This window comes from Lepidochelys olivacea, assembly GCF_965140295.1.
Source record: "Lepidochelys olivacea isolate rLepOli2 genome assembly, chromosome: 3".
Classification (NCBI taxonomy): domain Eukaryota; kingdom Metazoa; phylum Chordata; order Testudines; family Cheloniidae; genus Lepidochelys; species Lepidochelys olivacea.
The window spans coordinates 49,855,957-49,881,441 of record NC_140413.1 but is presented as its reverse complement, the minus strand read 5'-3'; the positions used below and the strand labels follow the sequence as shown (position 1 = coordinate 49,881,441).

The window sequence follows — 25,485 nt, the reverse complement described above, 5'->3', positions numbered from 1 at the left end:
CTCAGAATGTTTATGTGTGTGCTTGTTTATATCAATGGATTCATTGTAGAATATTACCTTCATAGGTTATTTCCCCCCCTGCAATGTATGAGGAAAACTGGAGAGGAACATTTTGAGCTACAAGCTATTAATCATTATCCTGATTATGGAGCCACTCAAGGCTGGGCCACACTTAAAAGTTTTACCCGCATAGCCATTTTGGTTAGGAGTGTGAAAAAATCTTTCTTGTTTTCTGGGAGAGTCTTTCCTCCCACGCTGAGTGACTGGCCTCTCCCAATTTAATTAGTTGTATCCTAAGGACAAAACCAGTCATCCCTGGATGGAACATGTGTCATCCCTCACAGCATCCCTACAGTGAGAGACTATACCTCGTGATTGGTCTCTTGTTTAGGGAAACAATTCTAAATTATAATTTTTTTAGAGATGCTGAACATGTGCAATTTCTGTTGAAACCAGCTCTAAAAAAATCACACCTTTAATGTATTGTCCTTCCGGTGCAGGCAGGGTCTACAGACCCCTTCACACTCTGTTACTGGATTGCTTTCTGTACATAAAACTGCTGAATGCAGTATTCTCAAAATGAAGTAAATATTAAGTTAAAAATAGGTTTGTTAGTAAATGTAATTGAGGCATTTAGTAATGTCATTTTAGAGATAAACTCTATAATCCTATTCTACAAAGAGAGCCAAATCCTGTTCTCTGAAAGAAAGAGTTGCGAGTGAAAAATGCTATGGCATCATTGCACAGTATTAGAGCAGCAGCCTTTTTACTTCATTTTATGGCTATTATTGATGTTTATGTGGCAAGTCTTCTTTCCGGCACAATGTTTTCATCTCCATCTATAGGGTGCCTAGCCATTTTGGCTCCATCTCTTGTTCTCCCACTCATTTGTCATGTACAATATGCTTCGTTCTTCCTGGAATCTTCCTTCGTTCTTCCTGGAATTCTTCCAGGATTGACCTGGAATCATTGTTGTATCTGCCTCATCTCAGGCTTAACTAAAGCACAGCTATGTCATGTATAGAAGGCATGCCACCAACCACCAAACTGCAACCCACCCTGTTTTTCAAATCCTTTTGCACTCAAATGAGGTAAAAAAAAATTCTGCTTTGGTAATCCAATTTGGCAGTTAATCCAAATGGCAATTAGTGCATAACTTTAAGCAATCAATCTGCCAAATTAAAAAATTGTTACAGAGCAGGTATACCCCATTACCCATTGGGGGTGTTATCATCCTATAGCCAAGGCCAAATAACCACTCTTCTCACCAGGGTGGTATGACCTAATGGTCAGAGAGGCTGTCCTTAGATTCAGGACATCATGGCCAAATGGCCAGTGTCAATAGGACAGCCCTACCATGCAGGTCAGAAAGGCCTAGCATCCAGAGCCAGTAGGATCACCCTTCCGTGCAATGAAGTATAGCCTAGTAGCCTACCTTTGTCCTGAGGCCCTGTAGCTCAGTATAACACAATGGCTAAGTCAGGAGGATCGCCCTTCTGTGCAGGGCAGTATGGCCTAGCAGCCAGAGTTACTAGGACCACCCTTGAGCGTATGGCAGTATGGCGTAGTGGCCAAAGAGGGTGGGGCCACCACTACGAGTGGCGTCTAAGATAGAGTGACCAGGGCACTCCTACTCCACTGGGTCCTAACCCAGGGCCCTATCAGCGGCAAGTGTATCTGCCACTGGGTCAGCAGGGATACTTCTGAAACATGCTACCTCTGTTCCCAGTACTGCAACTGGATCAATGTCTGTCTTCCTGCTCCGTAGCCCACAGTTCCTCTGTTCCCTGAGGCAGTTGGCAGGTGAAGTTCACAACTCCTTCCCGTTGTGGGCTTCCACAGACAGTGGGGTATTCACCTGGGTATCAGCAGGCCTGGCCTCCATGGTCTGGGGCTCCGACAGCTCCCAGGCAGGAGACTGCAATTCATGTCCACTCTACTTCCTGGTCAGGACAGACTGAGCTGAGCTGCTCCCTTTTATACTGTCGTTCCAGTTGGAGCATGCCGAGCAGGGTAAAGGAGGCATGGCTTCCTCACTCCATAGTATGGCATTAACCCCTTCTGGCCCAGTGCAGGGCAGGTATGCCCTGTCACGACAAAGGAAAAATTATGGTCCTGGTATGTGCATTTTCAAATAATGATTGATTCTTCACAGAAATCATATATTTCCACATCAAGTGACAGAATGTATTCAGAATATAGATAGATATTCAGTTAAAATAATATCAAGTGAGATGTTAACTCCCCTACTGAAGTAAATAACTGGATGTAAGGAATCCCCTTTGTCTCCTGCACTGGTATTGCAAATGTAGGGTGTGGGGAAAGCAGCCTGCCTGGGTCCACCACTTCCCATCATACACAAGTGGGCAGTGAGTAGTCAGGAAGGGAGGGGAGTGGCAGTATTCACCCATGCCATATGCTGTCCAGCATAGCTGAGCCAGCACACTGGTGGAAACAATCTTTTCAAGGTGTAGGGTTGGTGCTTTTTCCCCAAAGCAAGTAGGGGAACTAGGGACCAGACTGCAACACAGTCTAGTTCTGCATCTGCTCCTGGGGCAATGCAACTATGAGCTGTCCCTTAGCTGGGGCCTATGGCCAGGGCTGGTTCTAGGGACGAGCAAGCAGATGGATTCACCCTGGGTACCAGCTTCCAGGGGGCACCATGCTCCTATTTCACTCGGCTGCTTCAGGGCAACGCGGGGAGGGCAAAAACATTTTCTATCCTTGCTGGAAAAATATCTAGGGTCATTCCTGTTTATGGCAATATAGCAAAGGCACATTTCACCTCATAGACAATAGCAATAGATCCACCATGAGATTTTCCCACTTTCTCTTATTTTGTACTGCACTCTATTGTATGTAATTTGCTAAAGTTTAATGTTCCGTTTTTCTTATTTATATATTTACTTTATAGACTTCACACATATATGAAATATTATTTTTTAAAAATTCTGTTAAAGCAATCTTGACTTTGCTGGTCAAATCTTGTGCCCTTACTCAGGCAAATGTCCTATTTGAATTCAATTGGAGTTGCAAGTGCTCAGCACCAGCCAGAATTTGTAACCCAGTAGGATTTCACTGTATGGTTATGTGTTTTGACTTATGATTGAGGATGATTTAGCTGGGGACTGGTTCTGCTTTGAGCCGGGGGTTGGACTAGATGACCTCCTAGGGTCCCTTCCAACCCTGATATTCTATGATTCTATGACTTTCAGGGCTAGGGAGATGCTAGGGAAAGTGCATGAGTTCAAGATGCACAGAGCCTCATAAGAAACACTAAGGCCTTACTGAACAGTTTGTCATTAAAGAGCAGTCAGTGCCTCATGAAAAATTGTTAAAACTATAGATTTTGTTATTGCAATTGTTGAAGTAGTACCGGAAACTAAGATCTAAAGGAATAAGATCAAAGTTTCATGCATGTCCTCAGTAATACAAAATTGGCAGGAAGTATATAGAAAATGCATTATATAAAGTGTAAGTAGAATTGGTTCTAAATAAAATGTTTTTGAAAGCTTTTTCCACACTGGTAGCATCTCTTTAGAGCTATATTAATGAGTTTGCATATGTCAGTCAAATTAAAATAATGCTTTGCTTTATGTACACAACCTGAATAATAAAAAAAAATATTTGTAGAGTGCTCTGAACATTCAGATTTCTGCATAAGTTCTGCTGCAAGTATAATTAGTAATAATAATGAAATGCAAAAAAAAAGTGCACTGTAATAGTCTTTAATTAAATTATCACATACTATTTCTCAAATAATACAGGGTTTCCAGCAAAGTTAGATATAATACTGTCCGTATATGTATTTAAGATAAAATGTGATTATGAAATCAAGCATATTGGATCAAATGTCAAACCTCAGCTATCTTTTACTCCAATACTAATAAAAAGACACCTAGAGACAGAGACCAAGCCTGGCAAATTTCATCCCAAAAAAGTTTCTGAAAGTGAAAAATGGGATTGTGATGATAAATCCCAGATATAGCTGTTATTTGCATGGATGTGCAAGGTTGTACAGGAGACTTCTGCCCTTCTGTGTCCATGTATAGGGGGCCAGTGACAACAGGAGACTCTGTACTGAAATGCGTAAAAAGGAAGCTGAGCCATTCATCCCTGCCTCCTGACCTCCTGCACTGGCAGGCTGAGCTGGCCAACCATGGTGGGGGCTAAAAGCCACAATGCACTGCATGTTGGACAGCTCCAGGAAGCATTATGTCCTTTCACCCACCACTGGAATAAAGCCATCTCTGTGGTCAAACATGGCAACAGTTTAATAATATACAGAAACATTTCAAGAAAAAGCATGTATAAAATATCCTTGATAGAAAAATCAGAATCCCCATCCCTCCCTCCTATCACAGGCAGATAAGCCAATTTCTCATTTTTAAAAAAAGATGCTGTACACAGCCCTGTTGGTTTTAATCACAGTATTCAACAAGTAGTCATACAATGTGAATAAGAATGGCAGAATCTGGCCCCCCAAATGCAGAATCATAGCTGCTAATATATAGGTTAGAGCAGGGGTTCTCAAACTGTGGGTTGGGACCCCAAGGTGGGTCAGGACTGGGTTTTAATGGGGTCTCCAGGGCTGGTGTTAGACTTGATGGGACCTGGGGCCAAAGCCCAAGCCCAAGCCCCACTGCCCAGGGTCAAAGCTGAAGCCCAAGGGTTAAAGCCCTGGGTGGTGGGGCTCAGGCTTCAGCCCTGGGCAGTGGGGCTCAGCTTACAGGCCCCCTTCTGGGGCTGAAGCCCTTGGGCTTTGGCTCCTCTGCTCAGGGTGGTGGGCTCAAGCTTTGGCTTTTGCCCCTCCTCAGGTGCGCCCTCACTCCTCAGGTTGTGTGGTAATTTTAGTTGTCAGAAGGGGGTTGTGGTGCAATGAAGTTTGAGAACCGCTGGAGTAAGAGAAAAAGCTATTGGAATGTACCTCGGGAAAGACTTGATTCAATTTACCTAAATAAAGATACATCAGAGACTAAACTCAATTATTTGTAACCTGAACATTTATTTTAATGCTAAGACTCATTTATATTCATTTATTTAAATGGCACAACTTATTACCAAATTCTGACAGAAAATAGCTAAAATGAAAACTGAGGGAATAGTATGTTATCCGTATGGACTTGTACTCTGGAAGATGTTTATCTAGAGTCACTGACCATCTGTTTCATGGAGTTATGCCAAAAATGTATTTTCCCTGTAGATTTAGGTGCTTGATGCGAGCTAATAAATAAACAAGCAATTATTGCACCATCCTCTTCAAGTACACTGTAAATATGAGCTTCCCAGCATTTCTGAGGATAAAAAATGCATAATAAAATGTTTGCCATAAGTAAATCTTTTAGAGATACTGCAGTTTTAATTACTCTTGTTTTGGTTGCTCGGACCTAATTTGTCTCTGCTGTAATTCAGTTGATTTAATAGAATTACACCAGGTATAAATTTGGCCCTAGGTCTCCTTGCAGTGTTTCAGTTAGAGTCTGTTTTTCTTTTCATGGGCTAGAGCCTGGTCACTGTTCAAAGCCAGAAGAAGAGATCTCATGCAGGGGAGTGCTATGGGAGATTGCATTCTTCTTATCAGAGGACTTGTATGTTGATGTAGTCTCAGGAGTGCAGTAGCCTCTGGCAGCAGCCTCATACCTCTGCTGGTATACAAGATCTCCAGAACTTCCTGTCGGCATGGATTCACTATTTACTGCCCCTCCCTTTCCCCATCTCTCTGCCTAAAACAGAAACCTGCAGAGTTCAGCTCTAGTATGAAGTGTGTGTGTGTGTGTGTGGTGGAGGTATTCCCCCGTCCTGTGCAGGCTTCCACTGGTTGCACAATATAGTGGGCTGTACATGGCTACAGAGTATTGGGGGATGAATAGGATTTGACCTTATATATTTGCAAAATTGCCTTTTATACCAACAGGAGACATGCATGCATATCAAGAGGTGATACACTTCTTAATTACCTACTATGATTATCCCATCACAATTGCCAGAGTTGGGCCAGAAAAGCTGCTATATGTAGCAGCATGGTATTCTCATAACAAAATAAGAACAGCCCTACTGGGTCAGACCAATGGTCCATCTAGCCCAGTATCCTGTCTTCCGACAGTGGCCAATGCCAGGTGCTTCAGAGGTAATGAACAGAACAGGGTTATTATTGCATGATCCATCCCCTGTCATCCACTCCCATCATCTGGCAGTCAGCAGCTTAGCAATATCCAGAACATGGGGTTGCATCCCTGACCATCTTGGCATCTCTTGACCTCTTTTTTGAACCCAATTATACTTTTGACCTTCACAACATCCCCTGGCAACGAGTTCCACAGGTTGACTGTGTGTTGTGTGAAGAAGTACTTCCTTTTGTTTGTTTTAAACCTGCTGCCTATTAATTTCATTGGGTGACCCCTGGTTCTTATACCATGTGAAGGGGTAAATAATACTTCCTTATTATATTGCTCCTCACCATTCATGATTTTTTAGGCTTCTATCATATCTCCCTTTAATCCTCTCTGTACAGTCCCAGTTCTTTTTAATCTTTCCTCATATGGAGGTTGTTCCATACTCCTAATCATTTTTGTTGCCCTTCTCTGTACCTTTTCCAATTCTAATATATCTTTTTTGAGATGGGGTAACCAAAACTGCACACAATATTCAAGATGTGGGCAGACGATGGGTTTATATAGAGGCATTATGATATTTTCTTGTTATCTATTACTTTTCTAATGGTACCTAACATTCTGTTAGCTTTTTCGACTGCTGCAAAAAACTGAAAACAGTATAGTAGAATTTCTGGTATGGTACTTTGACTATTTGGGAATTTGGGGCAAAGGAACACACATTAAAAACAATTAAGTTATTTAACTGTAAACATTGCTTACTGTATAATGCGTGATTCAAGAGAGTGTCTAAGACATGGATTAAATCTGCCTGCATGGTACCATATAGTCGATGGAATTAAACATGCCCTAATACTTATTTGCAGTGTAATGCCAGTCTGTAAAATCCACTATGTACATATTTTATGAGCCTACAACTCATCTCTGCAGGATCAGTCCCTTAGGCTATAACATTTCCAGGTAATTATTAGACAGTTTATAACGTGCATAAATATAAATGGTCATCATCTATATGCTTTTTCTCAGAAGTTCCTTTCTATTCGGACAACAAAGAAAGCCAAATTTTGGCTGACCTGCATGGGTGCCCCCCCTACTTGTGCACCAGTTCAAGGACAGCCATTATACCACATACTGAATTCCCTGAGCACCAGTAGATATCCTGAAAGGGGAGAAATAGTGCATAGTCACACCTTATCTTTCTGTACTGCCTTGTGAGATGCAGCTAGTACAGGAGACATTTATGCTGTGCTCACAAAGGCCGTATAAGGCCGTATAAGGACCTCTTCTGTGTGCCCACTGTTACACCATCACAGCCATCTTGCCTGCCATTGTGCTCAGCATAGGATAGCTACAGGGACTTGAGCTTGTGTGCTTTGACTTCACACACAGCATAAGCAGGGCTGTGTCTTGGAAAACCATAATACAAACCTGTATGTTTCCTGAATGCATATTTACACAGAAATGGAGCTGATATAGTCTGATGGATAAATATTGTTTAACAATATCTAGAAACTTCAGTGTTAGGTTTGAAACCAGGTCCTTACTATTCCTTCTTCCTTATGTCACCAATGTTTGTTTTATTTTTATTTTTATTTCAGCATGAAACATAATAAAAGAACACCTAACCCAGGCTCTAGGGCCCCTTAATAAAGAAATATAAAAGGAACTCAAAGGCACAAATGGCAGCAAGCCAACAATCTTCACAAAGAAAGCCAGTCCATAAACTGAAATTTCCTTATTTCCACACTCCCACCAGAGCCTCAGACCTCCCCAGGTACCTGCCCAAATAGTTGGACTTTGCAGTATACTCTACAGGTCAACAACCAATTAGGGTTGTTTCAGGCCAATCAGCAGAGTGAATTCCAAAGTTGAGGTCCCTCGTTAAGAGTACCAGTCCTCTCTTCCATATCCCACGGGAGTGCCAGCTTGAGCACCTCTCAACTGTTGAACAAACTCTTGAGAAGAGAGACAGTCTGTCAGGTTTGCTAAGTGATGTGGTTTGCTAGCAGTGTAGTGGAATGTTCCTTTAAGAAACCTGGTATTGGCACATTCCAGGCCAGAAGTGTACCCATCTGGATCAGGGTGTAGTCCAGGCACTATGATTCCTGAGTAATATGTAATACACTCTGGTTTGTTTGAACCTTCGGGATTGTACCTCTGTGTCCAATACTACATTACAATCAGAGGGTCTTAGACTAGTGAATGGACTTTCAAAACAAATCAAGGGTGTAGCTTTTCTGTCAGTCCTCTGAGCTATCTTTGTGGGGAAGTTCAATATATGTGTTTCCTGTGACTAATGTTAGGGGTCAAATTCTACTTCCAGTAAAACCTGTGAACCCTGCTGAAATCAGCTATACAGATTTAGCTGACAGCAGAGTTTTTCCATAAGTGTTTAATTTGGCTGTGATGCTGGTGATTATATATTAAGAGAAAACACCTCCCTTTTATATTTTTGATAAAGAAATTCATCCATAGTGTGTGATTTACACAAGTACCTCTTATGCTCTTATGTGTAACTATCCATGATCTATAGTTAAAGTAAAAGACTGAGATTCAGGCTACCTGGGTTCTATACTTGGGTTGACTACAGACAGCTTGTGATGTAGAGCAAACCACTTAATCTGTGCCTCATTTTTCTCTTGTGTAAAATAGAGACAAGAATACCCCCTATCTCCTAGGTATTTTGTGAAGCTAAATTCTGTTGTGCTCTGAGATTTGAGTATACATCATATGGTGAGATGTTTACATCATCTTATTAGTCATCTGAGGGTCATTTGGACCACCTCAGCATATACTAAGTTTCTCTTTCCTTTTGTCATGCTGTATTTCCCATATTCCTTCCAACCCTGCCCGTTCTACCACTTGATTCTTTAAGTGAGATTACGATACATTCCTTTTGTTCTATGGAAGAATACCAGAGTGATACAAGTCAGGCTGCCCTGTCATTTGCATATTTTTGTCTCACCAATTTACAACCAGCTATTAACATGCCACTGGCTGAGGCATTCTGCCATTTGTCCGCTGAATTTAACACAAAACACGTTAAGGAAAAGAACATAAGAATGGCCATACTGGGTCAGGCCAAAGGTCCATCCAGCACAGTATCCTGTCTACCAACAGTGGCCAATGCCAGGTGCCCCAGAGGGAGTGAACCTAACAGGTAATGATCAAGTGATGTCTCTCCTGCTATCCATCTCCACCCTCTGACAAACAGAGGCTAGGGACACCATTCCTTACCCATCCTGGCTAATAGCCATTAATGGACTTAACCTCCATGAATTTATCCAGTTCTCTTTTAAACCCTGTTATACTCCTAGCCTTCACAACCTCCTCAGGCAAGGAGTTCCACAGGTTGACTGTGCACTGAGTGAAGAAGAACTTCCTTTTATTTGTTTTAAACCTGCTACACATTAATTTCATTTGGTGACCCCTAGTTCTTCTATTATGGGAACAAGTAAATAACTTTTCCTTATTCACTTTCTCCACACCACTCAAGATCTTATATACCTCTATCATATCCCCCCTTAGTCTCCTTTTTCCAAGCTGAAAAGTCTTAGCCTCTTTAATCTCTCCTCATATGGGACCCGTTCCAAACCCCTAATCATTTTAGTTGCCCTTTTCTGATGCCAGTATATCTTTGTAGAGATGAGGGGACCACATCTGTATGCAGTATTCAAAATGTGGGCATACCATGGATTTATATAAGGGCAATAAGATATTCTCCTTCTTATTCTCTATCCCTTTTTTAATGATTCCTAACATCCCATTTGCTTTTTTGACTGCCACTGTACACTGTGTGGATGTCTTCAGAGAACTATCCACGATGACTGCAAGATCTTTCTCCTGATCAGTTGTAGCTAAATTAGCCCCCATCATATTGTATGTGTAGTTGGGGTTATTTTTTCCAATGTGCATTACTTTACATTTATCCACATTAAATGTTGTTTGCCATTTTGTTGCCCAATCACTTAGTTTCGTGAGATCTTTTTGAAGTTCTTCACAGTCTGCTTTGGTCTTAACTATCTTGAGCAGTTTAGTATCATCTGCAAACGTTGCCACTTCACTGTTTACCCCTTTCTCCAGATCATTTATGAATAAGTTCAATAGGATTTGTCCTAGGACTGACCCTTGGGGAACACCACAAGTTACCCCTCTCCATTCTGAAAATTTACCATTTATTCCTACCCTTTGTTCCCTGTGTTTTAACCAGTTCTCAACCCATGAAAGGATTTTCCCTCTTATCCCATGATAACTTAATTTACGTAAGAGCCTTTGGTAAGGGACCTTGTCAAAGGCTTTCTGGAAATCTAAGTACACTATGTCCACGGGATCCCCCTTGTCCACATGTTTGTTGACCCCCTCAAAGAACTCTAATAGATTAGTAAGACATGATCTCCCTTTACAGAAGCCATGTTGACTTTTGCGAAACAATTTATGTTCTTCTATGTGTCTGACAATTTTATACTTTACTATTGTTTCAACTAATTTGCCTGGTACTGATGTTAGACTTACTGGTCTGTAATTGCCAGGATCACCTCTAGAGCCCTTCTTAAATATTGGCGTTACATTAGCTATCTTCCAGTCATTGGGTACAGTAGCTGATTTAAAGGACAGGTTACAAACCATAGTTAATAGTTCCGCAATTTCACATTTGAGTTCTTTCAGAACTCTTGGGTGAATGCCATCTGGTCCTGGTGACTTGTTACTGTTAAGTTTCTAAATTAATTCCAAAACCTCCTCTAGTGACACTTCAATCTGTGAGAATTCCTCAGATTTGTCACCTACAAAAGATTCCCTCCGGTTTGGGAATCTCCCTAACATCCTCAGCCATGAAGACTGAAGCAAAGAATTCATTTAGTTTCTCTGTGATGACTTTATCATCTTTAAGTGCTCCTTTTGTATCTCGATCGTCCAGGAGCCCCACTGCTTCTGCTTCCTGCTTCTGATGTACTTAAAAAACATTTTGTTATTACCTTTTGAGTTTTTGGCTAGCTGTTCTTCAAACTCCTTTTTGGCTTTTCTTATTACATTTTTACATTTAATTTGGCAGTATTTATGCTCCTTTCTATTTACCTCACTAGGATTTGACTTCCACTTTTTAAAAGATGCCTTTTTATCTCTCACTGCTTCTTTTACATAGTTGTTAAGCCACAGTGGCTCTTTTTTAGTTTTTTTTACTGTGTTTTTTAATTTGGGGGTATACATTTAAGTTGAGCCTCTATTATGGTGTCTTTGAAAAGTGTCCATGCAGCTTGCAGGGATTTTGCTCTAGTTACTGTACCTTTTAATGTCTGTTTAACTAACCTCCTCATTTTTGCATAGTTCCCCTTTCTGAAATTAAATGCCACAGTGTTGGGCTGTTGAGGTGTTCTTCCCACCACAAGAATGTTAAATGTTATTATATTATGGTCACTATTTCCAAGCGGTCCTGTTAGAGTTACCTCTTGGACCAGATCCTGTGCTCCACTCAGGACTAGATCGAGAGTTGCCTCTCCTCTTGTGGGTTCTGTACCAGCTGCTCCAAGAAGCAGTCATTTAAAGTATCGAGAAATTTTGTCTTTGCATTTCATCTTGAGGTGACATGTACCAGTCAATATGGGGATAATTGAAATCCCCCACTATTATTGAGTTCTTTATTTTGATAGCCTCTGTAATCTCCCTTAGCATTTCATCATCACTATCACTATCCTGGTCAGGTGGTCGATAATAGATCCCTACTGTTATATTCTTATTAGAGCATGGAATTACTATCCATAGAGATTCTATGGAACATGTGGATTCATTTAAGATTTTTATTTCATTTGATTCTACATTTTCTTTTACATACAGTGCTGCTCACCACCACCCCCCGCACCACGTGTTCTGTCCTTCCGATATATTTTGTACTCTGGAATGATTGTGTCCCATTGATTATCCTCACTCCACCAGGTTTCTGTGATGCCTATCATATCAATATCCTCCTTTAACACAAGGCACTGTGTTCACCCATCTTATTATTCAAACTTCTAGCATTTGTGTACAAGCACTTTAAAAACTTGTCACTGTTTATTTGTCTGCCCTTTTCTGATGTGTCAGATTCTTTATGTGAAAAGTTATACACAGGGTACAGTACACTAACTTCAAGAAGTTTCCCACACATACATTACTGTGTTTTGGGGGCAATTTTGTCCCCTTAGTGAGCACCCCAAACATGGCGAAAACAGAGAAAAGCAGGCTCAGCAAGTGCAGTTCTACTGTATGGAAATGGCAGGCTCAAGTCCACATCACCAACTTGCAGGAGAGAAGAGATCCACAGGTTTCCCTGTGCCCAAACAGCCATGGAGTTTGGGAGATGGGGAAGGGGAGTAATAGAAGTGATTCCAGTATATCTATGATTACAATGAGCATTTGGTTGTTCTCCCCTACAAACATACACACAGGAAGAACACAGGAATCATGAATACTTCTGCTGTCTTTAGGCCTAGAGAGGAGGATGCCTAAGTTATCCCATAAACCCCATGAATCTCCTTGGTACACAGCCTGTTTATACTCAGGACTTAATCCCTAGAACTAAACCATATTTTTTAAAAGAAAGGAAAATTATCCTTTTAGAAACATATGTTTACTGAAGCCAATATGTTATCCTTTCCTTCTCCAGTAACTTGCTTACCAATATTTATTGCACATTCTGAACACCATTTCTTTAGTTCATCTTTATCTAAAAACAGATATTTTATTCACTTTCTAGTTCAATTTTGTTGGGAAATTGCTTGGACCAAGAGGAAACTCCTTGAAGAGGTTACAGGAGGAGACAGGTGCAAAAATGTCTATCCTGGGAAAAGGTTCCATGAGGGATAAAGCTAAGGTATTGTACATGAATTCTGATTTTAAATAATGTTAAGTGTACATAAAGTTATATATAGTGGACTCCTCTTAAAAGGCTAATTTACATTAAAAATTTACTAATTAAAAACTATTCTTACATCTATCTTCTTCTGGCAATGGTTTGTTTGAGAACCTTACTGCTATAATTTGGACATGTGTAAATGTGCTTTGTGTAGTTTTATTCTTGTCCTCCATGCTGTTTAATATTTGTCTAGGAATGTTGCCCTTTTCTTCTTTAAATATTAATTAGATAAGACATATTTGAAACAAAGAGTTTCAACATCCTGGAAGAAAAATTTTAAATAGCACTGAAAGGAACACACCGTATAGCACATGTTTTATCCTTGCTGTTTGGAATGTCCACTTTGTCATGCCACTCCTCTGTAAGATGACTCTGAAACCTATAAAACTAAAGCAACTTTATTTAACTCTGAATGTATTTATTTAACTCTGACTGTATACTGTAGCGTAACTTATCATCATACCATCTGATCTTGCTTCGACAAGCAAATAATAACTGTTCATTCCACTGATCTATATTTTACATTGACATATATTTTAGTGGCTCTCTCTGTCACCAGTGCTATTTGTTTCAGCAGTTAAAATGACAGGGCCAGGATAAAATAAAAATGAACCAGCATTCTACTGTTTTTATGAGTGACATTATTTGGTTTTGGTGACTCATTTTTTTCCACATCACCAGTCACATTGGTATTATCAGACCATTGGCAAAATTAAACAAATGAGCAAACAAGGAGATGAACCATCCAATACGATGTTATTGTTATGAATCATATTATCCCTAGAATTTAAAGCCAAATTTCCCACATGAAATGAATATCAATTTGCCACAGATTTCTTTAAGATATTGGTCACTGAAGGACTTTATCTATTTGACAATCTTGTTTTTATGGCTTTTTTATGGTTTGATTACATCAAAGAGTTTATTTTCAGTTATTGACAAGTAGAATATTTTATAATCCTTGAACCTACTTCTGGTACTGTAAAAAAATTGCTTTCCAGATCAGTAAATGCATATGCTGCTGAAGTGGCAATAATGTACATTTGTATTGTGTCTGCCAGCTCCTTTCCCAGCTACCCATTCAGATTATTATTGCCAAGAGCAGGAATGACCTGAAAAGGGGTGTGTGAAAGGCCTGTTAGATCAGGAAGTGTTTGGACATAAACAGGCAGCCTCCTCACCTATCCTGTCTCATGAATCTGATCTGACAATATAAGATATATTAGACATTACTAACTGCAGTAGACAGCACAGAGGGCTGGATTCTATGAGCACTGCAGAAAAATCAGAATTCAAGGTACTCTTCCTCCTTGGAAAACAAGACAGAATCCTTAGATGTTCTGGAATTGAGAATGGACATCATGGAAACTCAGTTCCATGAGACTGAAGTAAGAAACGATGTTTCAAAGTATGGTAGTGATAAAAAAAATTCTAATAAAACAGGCCATTGTAAGTGACTGTCCATTTAACCTTTTCATAATGACTGAAAACAAAATCCACAAGTAATTAGAATAAAGATAAAAAAATTACCTGAAACACATGAATCATTGTTACCAGGATTAGAGTGACCAGATGTCCCAATTTTATAGGGACAGTCCCGATTTGGGGGGCTTTTCCTTATATAGGCACCTATTACCCCCACCTCTTGTCCTGATTTTTTACGTTTGCTTTCTGGTCACCCTAACCAGGATCCAATGAGAGGAAATTGGGGACAACTAATGGTGACTGTATAGCCAAAGTAGTTCTCTCAGACAGGATGTGCCAGAGATAGATCCTGGAAAACTGAGGGGGGGAAGGACTTTAGTGTGATCAGAAACAATAGCCTAAGCCTTGCTACACAGAAAAGGAGGGAAGGGGAATTGCCATTTTCAAACAAGCTTTCTTGGAGGAAAACATCCACTGGCTTCCTTTATGCAGTAAAACATACTTTTACTGAGCTTAAATATTTATCATTAGATTTGTCTCTGACTTTTTGCATGATTCTGGGTATAGCTGCTGAGAACAAGGCTTAACAAACTCCCCAAGGGTTCCCCAGGCAAGGGTAATCTCCAAGCATGCTACCTCTTTCTCTCAGTCCCTAGCAATAGATGGCACAGCCTGGGTGCCACTGCTGCTGCCTGATCCCTGGCTGTTACAATAATCCATTGGGTTTTTGGGCAGCTGTTCATCAGGTAAAGCGGCTGGCCAGATTAAAGCCGCCTTTGCCCTCGTCTTCTCCAGTCCTGTGCTGGCTGCAGCTGGGCTGAATCAGAGAACGGGGAACACAATTTTTGTGATATGACTGTTGGAAAAGATGAAAAATGTATCCGCTCTGAAGTCCTTAGACACATATTTTCAAGTGGACTTATCTGCTGATTTGCTCTTTCCAAATGGATGAGCATCTATGACAAACAAATATTGAAATGATGGAGTTGTCAGAGAATTTTATGGATTTTGCATGGAGGAGGAATGAGAAATTGGAGGATTTGACACTGGGGAGATTTATGCAAATGAAGTAATGAATACGAAGCAGGAAAACATACCAAGAAGGATGGGAATAACATTTGGAAATTGATTATGAACATAGGCTACAAACAAAGGACCGTAGTGTGCCTAGCCCTGAGTAAGAAGGCTCTTCCTTTCCACCCCAGCTCTTTTACACAGTTACAGCCCATGAACTCAGAGGGCACAAGGACTATAACAAGGCTAGTGCCCAGAGTGGTACTATCCAAAGTAAATGAGACGGGGAGGGGCCATCATCATCACTGTTGCAAATCCCAGAGGGATGTAGCTTCCTTGCAGATTGAGCACCACCTAGATCAATCTCTAGTTAGGTCCTTAAGAAGCTTTGGCTGGACGTTCCGTCTGTGTCTGTGGTCTTATCATGCCACAGAAGCTTTTTGCATCCACATGATCACCAACCATGTAGCAAGGACTGGAAAGCGTGGGTAGGGAGAAATCCTGCTCCTTCATCAGCCTGTGGGTGTTGCCCTGTCCTTAGAGGTGTTTGTGCACAAACACTGCACTCTGTAGTAGAGTATTGCTGTGGGCATGCAAAACCCCAGTGCATCAGAAAACATTGTACCTCAACCAGGTAGACTGCCTCGAAGGGTAGCCTCTACCCCACACAATATATGTGTGACTCCTCATGCAGGACAAATCCATTTAAAGTAGGCAATAAGACAAACTCAAAATGAAGAATGTGAGCAGCTTCAAATGTACCCTGTGTACCGCAGAAGTTGTACTGGGAACTGTGGGATAAGCACCCAGAGGGCAATGCTACGGGAACAGTATAGCAGAACATTAATGGGCAACAGTCCTTTACCCAGATCAGCATGGCAAAAGTGGATATCCTGCACTTTTGTGATTAAACTGATACCACCAGCTTAATTAGCAACAGTTCAATTTTCTGTGATAGATGCAGCCTAAGCAGGACTGGCTCTAGGCACCAGCAAAGCAAGCATGTGCTTGGGGCAGCACATTTCCAGGAGTGGCGTTCCGGCCAGCCTTTTTTTTCTTTCTTTCTTTTTTTTTTTTTTGCTTGGGCAGCAGTTGCGCTCTCAGAGCTTGGGGCGGCAAAAAACCTAGAGCCGGCCCTGAGCCTAAGGCGACAGAGTAGCATAGTTCTGGACTAAAATAGCTCCAGTTAACACAAGAAGTTGCAATTACCACTGGAAACACAGGAGGTAAGTTTGTCTTTTAGAAACACTTTTCTCTGAGACTGGTTACCCAGAACTCTGATTTTAATGTTGACTCTACTCTAAATCATTGAATTTCAAAATGTTTAGTATTTAAATAACAGCATATATTTTTAAATTGACTACAGAAGGTGTTACCTAACACAATTGATGCAGCACTGATCAGTATGAATTGTGTTCATCATAAGAGAACAGCCAGTTTCCAATGATATCTTATGACAGATTGAAATAACAGGCTGTCCATCCTGAGAACTCTCATTATTTTGCTGACTCACATGATAGCATTATAGCTTGTCACTCCTATAGTAGTATAGTATTATACACATGCAAATTCATTCATCAGAACTGATAGTGATGAGATTAAACAAAGTCATATTAAATTGCCCATCTTTTTGTTCTTCCCCCCATTCTTCTAATTCATTGAAGACGGTTGTGAAAGAAAACAAAACTCAGTAGATAAGAGGAATTTGATTATGAATAGAATCAATTGAGGGACATCAATCCACATAAAGTTTGTACATGATTTACAATGATATCCAAGTTAATAATTGCTTGAAACTTTATTTTCAGGAGCTAAATCTGCAAAGAATGCATGTAAAGCAAGCAATTATGTGCTTTTAAGCATACACTTCTACATGGAAATAAAGTTATTTTCATGTGTTCAATAAGTGAGGACCCTATTTTCTACACACTGCAACCCCCTGTGCTGAGTCCAGTCCTTTCTATCAAATTGCAGATGTGTCCCCTGTGGGTTGGAATAACTATTCTGTGTGAAGAGAGGACTGGTTCCCTCTAGAGGATTCAGGGAGACCTTTGGCCACCGCTGTTACCCCAGGGTTCTTTCAACCCACAGTTCTTTGTAACTTTTACTCTATGCAAGGTGGTGTCAGGAAATAAATCAGGGGAGACACGGTTTGATGGCTGGCACAAACAGGACAACACAAGAATGTTTTCACTTAAAGCTAAACTTTACTTAGTCTCAAGCACTTACCCACGTCTGCAACAGGTTAGTAAAACACCCCCAACCCTCGATAATTACCTAAGCTGTGTGGCTCTCGAGTGGGACATCGGCAGCCCGTCTGCCAGTGGGGAACACAAGATGTATCCAGAGAGAGAGTCCAGTCATGAAGAGTCCCACTACCTCAAACTTTTCCCCCTTATTTATACATTAGTAATCGAATGACATGTCGCTTAAAGAAAACTTGTTAAGCAAGCAGTTCCAATGGGCAAGCAAGAGGCTCCTTCTGATTATTGATTAACCAGGTGTGGGTTTTTCCAGAGTTTGCAGCCTTTAGGCCCCAATAGACATTCCTGGGGCACAGTCTGCTCTTCTAAAATGCAAGTATCAGCAACTTCGACACAATTCTTATCAGGAAGGATGCGGGGGTCAAGCTGCCCTTTCTGTGACACTCAAAACCCCCTCCCCTCCTGCCTTGATCAAACTGAGTTTGCTGCATGGCCACTTTATGGCCTGCTGACTTGCCTGCTTTTAGCAATAAGCCATAGTGGTTTCAGGCACTTTACTGGTTTGTCAAAATCTCCCCGTACAACTGCCAGGTCTTTTACTTTTTGGGTTAGTCTAGTAAAGAAATCCTTTCCCCCATCACAGGGTGTTGCAGAAGGGAAGGGAAAGAGAAACGGAGTGCAATCTTTGGGTTGGACTGATCTTTCCATGTTTCCCGGGTTTCATTTTCATGTATAGAGTAACAGCCTTTAATAATAATTATCTTGTATAAATAAGTATACTTCATATTGTTTAACTGTTTCAGAACAGCATATGTGAGAGAACAAAATGGATATGAATGATTCCAGATGTGAATGGATGGCATAGGAAGCTATAGGGTCTTCCTTGGTCCAGAACTCACCAAGTTGTATACATTACCCTCAGGGAGGACGAGTAGCAAACAATGCTTAAACACGTGATAGTCTGGCCAGTATTTAAGAGACAATCATTTGGTAAAAATTACTTGATGACCATCCCATCTTCCATCTCTCCCTTCTTGGGTAAGATGATTGAAAAAGGTGGTTAGGAGCCAACTGCACCAAAATCTAACATTTCCCCAGTCAGGTTTCCTGTCTGATATGGTAAGGAGACAGCACTAGTTCTTTAGGGCCAGAGAGAACACTAAAATGTCCATGCTAACATTAGAATGTTCACTGAGTGCTTTATTACATAACCTTTTATTTTGTAAATGATGATGAGTATACTTGAAATCATAAGCTCCATGGAGTAAGGACTGCATTTATTTGGTCTTGTAGTCTAGAGCACATCATTGGTGCTTAACAAATAAATAATGATAATAAGAGGAGTACAAATAAGCTCACAATAATAAGCACAGTCCAGCACCCAAGTTATGTGATATTTAGCCAAATCAAAATATCTTTTATTTTTGATAAATGTTGTTTGGGATGAGCTTTCACAGGAACATGTGAGAATATCCTTGGGGATCCTTGGGGATCATGGTCTTTACCCAGAAATATGACTGTACTTTGGATAATGCTATTTATACTGATGGACACGATTGGTGAGAGGGGACAGGTTGTCATCCCAGGTTAACAATAAACTTGATGAACAAGGCAAAATGAAAATAGAAAATGTGTAGGGGCAGGGAAGAAAGAGTGAGTATTAATGTGGCCATAGAGTTTAAAGCGAGAAGGAATCACCAGATTATCTGGTCTGACCTCCTGCATATCACAGGCCACCAGTGTACGGGGAATTCGAAAAGAATTTGGAGGCCCCAGCGAGGATTGGTAGAGAGGAAGGAGACGGATGGTACAAAGTTTGTAGTTTGTCCATTGCAATAGGAGGTAAAAGACGGCAGGGTGGGGTCGCTCCCTACAAATTCCCATGTTGCAGTTCACGAGTTAATTTACGGATACATTCCATTAGTGGGACTCAGAACTCAAGCTGATTGCCTGCTTGAGTGGAGAAATTATGTCCAGAGACAGGGAACCAACTCCAGGACACAGCCCCAAAAATCAGAGCTGCCAGACCTTAACACTCTGCCAATGATACCGTGCAGAAACTGGAGTCCCCCAGATGGACCTGATTCTGACTGGCCATCTGGAAAAGTCCATCTGTCTTATTGGGAGTGGTGAGCACTGTATGTGTGTGCATTCTGTTTTGGTGATTGTTAAGAAATAGAGGTTATGTAGTATATTACTGTGTAAGGCTCTTTCACTGGTAAAAGACCCTGTAAACCCACAAAAGATTCCACAGGGAAAGAGAGTTTGCTCTGAGTCCACAGGGAATGGGTACTTGCCTGGAGCCCATGGAGGAGTAGAGCCCAGAGCCCACAGAGGGGTAAAGTTAGGTGCTTTTTACCTGGAGTCCTAGGAACTGGATAAAGGTGGGTGCCCTTGAATGTGTGAGTAACAGAGAATTTTGTGCTGGTAAGGAATTCAGTGGAGACACTGCAGGCAGCCTAAGGGCTTTTGGACTGAACTGATAAAGCCTAACACATTAAACAATAGCAAAGTACCTGTGCCTTCTGTCGGAAAGGGTCGCTGCCTATCTGGCAGAATGACCACCCCAGAGCAACAAGAGAGAAAGGGAACAAAGAAAAGGGACCAGGAGGGGTGGGGGTTAGTTGAGGAGCCCACCCTCCTTGTGAAATGGTTAGTGGGACAAAGCCTGTGCCCATGGGAAGGGGCAGTTCAGGGAAGAAAGCAGGATCAGGCCCAGACAAGCAGGCAGGCAACAGATAAAGAGAGTGAGAAGTTAACTCTGCAGAGGCTGGAGGGAATTAAGCAGTTGAACCTTGTACAAATGTTAACAGAAAAAGTGTTATAGAAAAAGAATTCTTGGTTTCTTTTCAGCCATTCTGAAGGAAAAATGGGCCCTTTTCCAAAGGAATGTTTGTAAATAAGCCAGGCAAAAAGACAATCTGCTTTGAATCATTTGACTGAACAATTTAGTCAAATTTGCCAAAAGAACATAAAGGGGTTTCTACTGGAACTTACCTGACCCCAGATATATACCAATGTAATCTATGTACAGCTGTGTAAAAATTAAAGCAGTGTAAGGGATGTGAAGCAGAAGAGTATGCTTGTATCTGTGTGTATAGATATATTGTGTAAATGTGTGGAGTGTTTGGGACCAAGGCTGGCGCTCCTGGCTTGTGAAACTCTATTTTGTGGGTTTAAGATAAATTTTTGGTTTGGTTTGGTTTTAAATAACACCACTAAAAAGCCATCTGAAACTTTCATTCAAAGTTGCAAAACTGAGAAACACTTTTTTGCCAGACAAAGGTGACTAGTGTTGTTTGGCTTTGGTATTTAGCATTTAACCCTTAAGGTACCTCAATGCTTTATACAGTTCAATATATATTTTTAAAAGACCAAAGTCCTGGCTGCAGCAGGGCTGTCAAACCCAGGAGAATGGGGAGAAATTCTGGATCTTTTTTTTGGGATAACAAAATAGCAGATAAGAGCTGTAGTATAAGAAGTTAAAAAAGACACTGCCCCTCTGGAGCAACAGCAGGGGTGAGGTGCACAAAAAAAAAGAAGCAACATTAGAAACACTGAGCCTTAAGGTGTCTCTGAGTAATCAGACTGTCACTTTGATAAAGGTACATGAAAACTGTGTGAGCACAAAAGAAACTGTTACACCTTATGTAAAAATTGATATGGCTAATATAATGTTATCGAAGTTAAACTATGAAAGGAATGTGCATTTTTCCCAGGACATGTGCAGTGTATATTGTAGAAGGGGCAAACAAAACATGCTACTTAACTAAAATCCTATTTGGGCTCTAAAGGGAGCCAGAGTAGGTTGTGTTTTCTTTTTCAGATCACTGTGTGTTTTGGAAGCAGAAGTTGAAAGTGAAAAGAAATCAAAACTCAGGTAGAAGTTGATTGTGTCCCCTTTTAAGAAAGGGTCTCTGACCTGCTGATGGCTTTGGATCCAAAAGCAATCCAGAAAGTGTTTGTGAAAATGCAAATTACCTTACTGATAGAGGAAGGTGGAAAAAGAAGTCAAACCTAAAAATAAGAGAAGGACAGGTTAACCCTAAGTAGGAAAAATATTCTTTTTGTGTGTGTATGCAGTGCTGAAATCTGAAGTTTTTAATAGATTTGATGTTAATATTAAATATTGGGATACATTTAATGTTAATAAGTACCCCTGTAACAATGGATAGTGTGTATGATTTTTTTAAAAAAACAAACCTTTAAGGTCATATGGTAACGATACTTCTCAGCTATTACCTGTGAATACACTTAAAGCTTAGCACAGCAGAAAGAATATTACAAACTTGGTCTGCTGTATAAGAAGAAAAACTGAGGTACACCACCTCATGAATTTAATAACTGAATAGTGGAATAATTTCCCCTAAACCCTTAAAGGGTAAGAGCCATTGAAACCTGGCCTGCCTATAGAAAGGAAAGCCAGTAGAGATAAGGAGGTGTTAGTACTGTTATACAAAGCACTGGTGAGACCTCATCTGGAATATTGTGTGCAGTTCTGGTTTCCCATGTTTAAGAAGGATGAATTCAAACTAGAACAGGTACAGAGAAGAGCTACTAGGATGATCCAAGGAATGAAAAACCTGTCTTATGAAAGGAGACTCAAAGAGCTTGGCTTGGTTAGCCTAATCAAAAGAAAGCTGAGGAGAGATATGATTGCTCTCTATAAATATATCAGTGGGATAAATACCAGGGTGGGAGAGGAATTTTTTAAGCTCAGTACCAATGTGGACACAAGAACAAATGGATATAAACTGGCCATCAGGAAGTTTAGACTTGAAATTAGACAAAGGTTTCTAACCATCAGAGGAATGAAATTCTGGAACCGCCTTCCAAGGGGAGCAGTGGAGGCAAAAGACACATCTGGCTTCAAGACTAAGTTTGATAAGTTTATGGAGGGGATGGTATGATGGGATAGACTAATTTTGGCAATTAATTGATCTTTGACTATTAGCGGTAAATATGCCCAATGGCCTGTGATGGGATGTTAGACGGGGTCGGGAAGGAATTTTCCTCCAGGGCAGATTGACAGAGGCCCTGGGGGGGTTTTCGCCTTCCTTGGCAGTGTGGGGCATGCGTCACTTGCTGGAGGATTCTCTGCACCTTGAAGTCTTTAAACCATGATTTGAGAACTTCAGTAGCTCAGACATAGGTTGGGGTTTGTTACAGGAGTGGGTGGGTGTGATTCTGTGGCCTGTGTTGTGCAAGAGGTCAGACTACACGATCATAATGGACCCTTCTGACCTTAAAGTCTATGATTCTATGATTCAGTCAGCAAGGATATTTGTGAAAGGAAATACTACATTAGGCAGAAAAGAATTAACAAGCATTTTAACTGTATTTCAGAAATGCCAGTCTGTTAACAGGGAAACATCCTTAGGTGGTAAAGGCACATTTAAAAGCAAAATATGCATGACACACAAGGTGTATCTGTTGGTGGGAATAAAAGGATGGACATAAAAAGTTTTTAAAGCACAAAGTGAAATTACCAAGGGGAAAAAAGGGTATGTAAAAATATGGGTTACTAAAAGAATAAGACTTGCCAATTTTTACTTCTTAGTTAACTTCCAGCATGCGAGCCCAGCTGAATGCACCTGGGTGTTATATGAGATTGGATATAAGGAAAGAAAGGCCCAGTGACGGTATAGCAGCCCTAATACTGTCTCAGTGTGAACTACTGAAAGCTATTGGATTTTGCCTGGCAGCCAGGAGGGGTGGCTAACCTAAAGAAAATGCTCCCAAGAATTGTATTGAACTGCTTTGGGTGGAAGTGGATTAGAAGTTGGAGTGCTGGATGCTACTAACATAGAGGTATTGGCAGACAAATGAAGTTATGCTATAAATGTTTCTGTCATATCATAGCAATTAGGGGATGTGATTTCGAATTTCATGTACCCAAATTTAAATATAGTCAGTTAAAAGTATCTTATACTTTGTATTCTATTGTAAAACATGTGCCCCTTGGAATGGATTTATCTGCTTTACAAACATTGCTTATACACCCTGATTGACAGAACCAATTACATACTGCAAAACAGGAAGGGTACAGAGTCATGGTTACCATGCATCATAATGCCAATGAAATTAAATTGGTATTTGCAAGAATTGACCAGAACCTGTCACACCACTGGTGGGAAGTGTTATTGGGATGGTTCCCCACTGGCACAGGTATCCTGAATTTGGCCCTACACCCCATCATAGTAATCTTGGGGTGCCAAATAGTAGTGGTTTTTGTTACCAGCCTAATGACATGCTGGATATGGTGCAAAATCTGGCAATTGCAAGTCCCCCAACAGATGAGTCAGTGGTTACTGCCACCGGCACTTGTACCCCCGGGTAAGGAACATATTGAACTTGTTGCCCCTCCCTCAACTGGGAAAGGAGGCTAAGGTGATCGCTTGTCAATTGCTATGCTGGTATGCTAAGTATGGGATGCCAACAAGAAGATAATTTGCTCGGTCTCGGCTGAGAGCCTTGAGCTTTCGTTGGATCTCAACTCCGGCGCATCCAGAAAAGGTGTGACAGCGATCATGTAAAGGCCCCCTTGTGTGAAAGGTGACCTTTAAGGAGGAGAAACTGTATGGAGAGACTTTAGCAAACCAGTGAAGTGCCTGAAACCACTATGGCTTATTGCTAAAAGCTGCCAAGTCAGCAGGCTGTAAATTAGCCAAGTCAGCAGGCTTAGCTAATCTGTTGCGGACATGTGTATAAGTGCTTGAGACTAAGTAAAGTTTAGCTTTAAGTGAAAGCACTCTTATGTTGTCCTGTTTGTGCCAGCTATCTGTCGGTCAGACAGCTGTGTCTCCCCTGATTTATTTCCTGACACCACCTCGCACAGAGTAAAAGTTACCAAGAGCTTTGGGTTGAAAGAACCCCGGGTAACAACCAACACCACCCAGCACCCACATGCAATTTATGGTAGGTTTTCATGAGCGGCAGAGCAGAAGGACAAAGTTATTTTACAACCATAATCTCTTTTACTGTGTGTTTAAATATATGTCAAGTGTGTTCAGAACTCTGGGTAGGCATTCTTTTGTGAAGAATTTTAAATCTAAATAAATAAATAGCCAAAATACAGAGGGCAAAAAGTTAAATTACAAAACAGCTCCCAGCACCTTAGTAGTATTCACAGATATTCCAAAATCTTTCACTTGATCCATGATTTTTACTTCAGAAGGACAGGATTTGGAAGTAAATCTGTAATTACTTAGATTGAACTTGTCACGCAGGCCAGTGAGCTCTCATTCATACGTTTTAGTTTAAATGGTAATTATAGTACTTGAGTTAAATCCTCTGGATATCATTGGGTTAATTGCCCCCTCAATATAAATTACTTTTAATTAGACAAACTCTGTTGGCTCTAATTTGTATTTTGTCCGCTTTATTTTTTTTTAATTCATTTCACCCAGTGTTCATAAATATTCATGTATTTTTTTTCTTCAAGTTGTTTGGAAGCTGCTCCCCCAACCCCTCCCCCCCTCCAGTACTATTTTCTTAAACTGGAGAATAAGCATGCAGTGCAATATAGAATTTCACTATGGAAGCTCCATGTCCATGAGTGAAGTCTTTGTCAGTTACTGAATTAACTTTTAATTGCTTTCCTATTCCAGTTTCAGGTACTGTTTGAATAATTTATTACAAATGGGGGCTTTTCATTAGAGAAGAGACAAACTGAGTAAAAATATTTCATTTCACCTAATGAATCAAATACTTCCCACTCCACCAAGGATAGAGATGACCCTACACACAGAAGAACCACTAGCAGAGCAGTAGCGTGGCAGTGCAGTTGCTAGGCACCAAGCTATCAGATTGAACATAGAATCACATAAATGTAGAGCTGGCAGGG

The 25,485-nt window shown here is 40.7% G+C and overlaps 1 protein-coding gene and 1 long non-coding RNA gene across 4 annotated transcripts in view; one reads left to right on the top strand and one right to left on the bottom strand.

Annotated features, from left to right (window-relative positions):
• The window catches only part of LOC311518748, a 32,894-nt gene extending 15,079 nt beyond the window's left edge, over nt 1-17,815 (bottom strand). The window contains exon 1 of the long non-coding RNA XR_014711103.1: nt 17,713-17,815. This is a non-coding gene — a long non-coding RNA (uncharacterized lncRNA). The remainder of the gene's footprint in view (nt 1-17,712) is intronic.
• Nucleotides 1-25,485, top strand: part of KHDRBS2 (KH RNA binding domain containing, signal transduction associated 2) — a 628,896-nt gene that overhangs the window by 217,645 nt on the left and 385,766 nt on the right. For all 3 annotated transcript variants that reach the window (XR_014711102.1, XM_084624771.1, XM_084624770.1), the window contains exon 3: nt 12,838-12,954. Coding sequence is in view for 2 of the 3 variants with exons in the window: in XM_084624771.1 (XP_084480897.1) it covers nt 12,838-12,954 (117 nt within the window). In the remaining variant the exon portion in view is untranslated. The remainder of the gene's footprint in view (nt 1-12,837; nt 12,955-25,485) is intronic.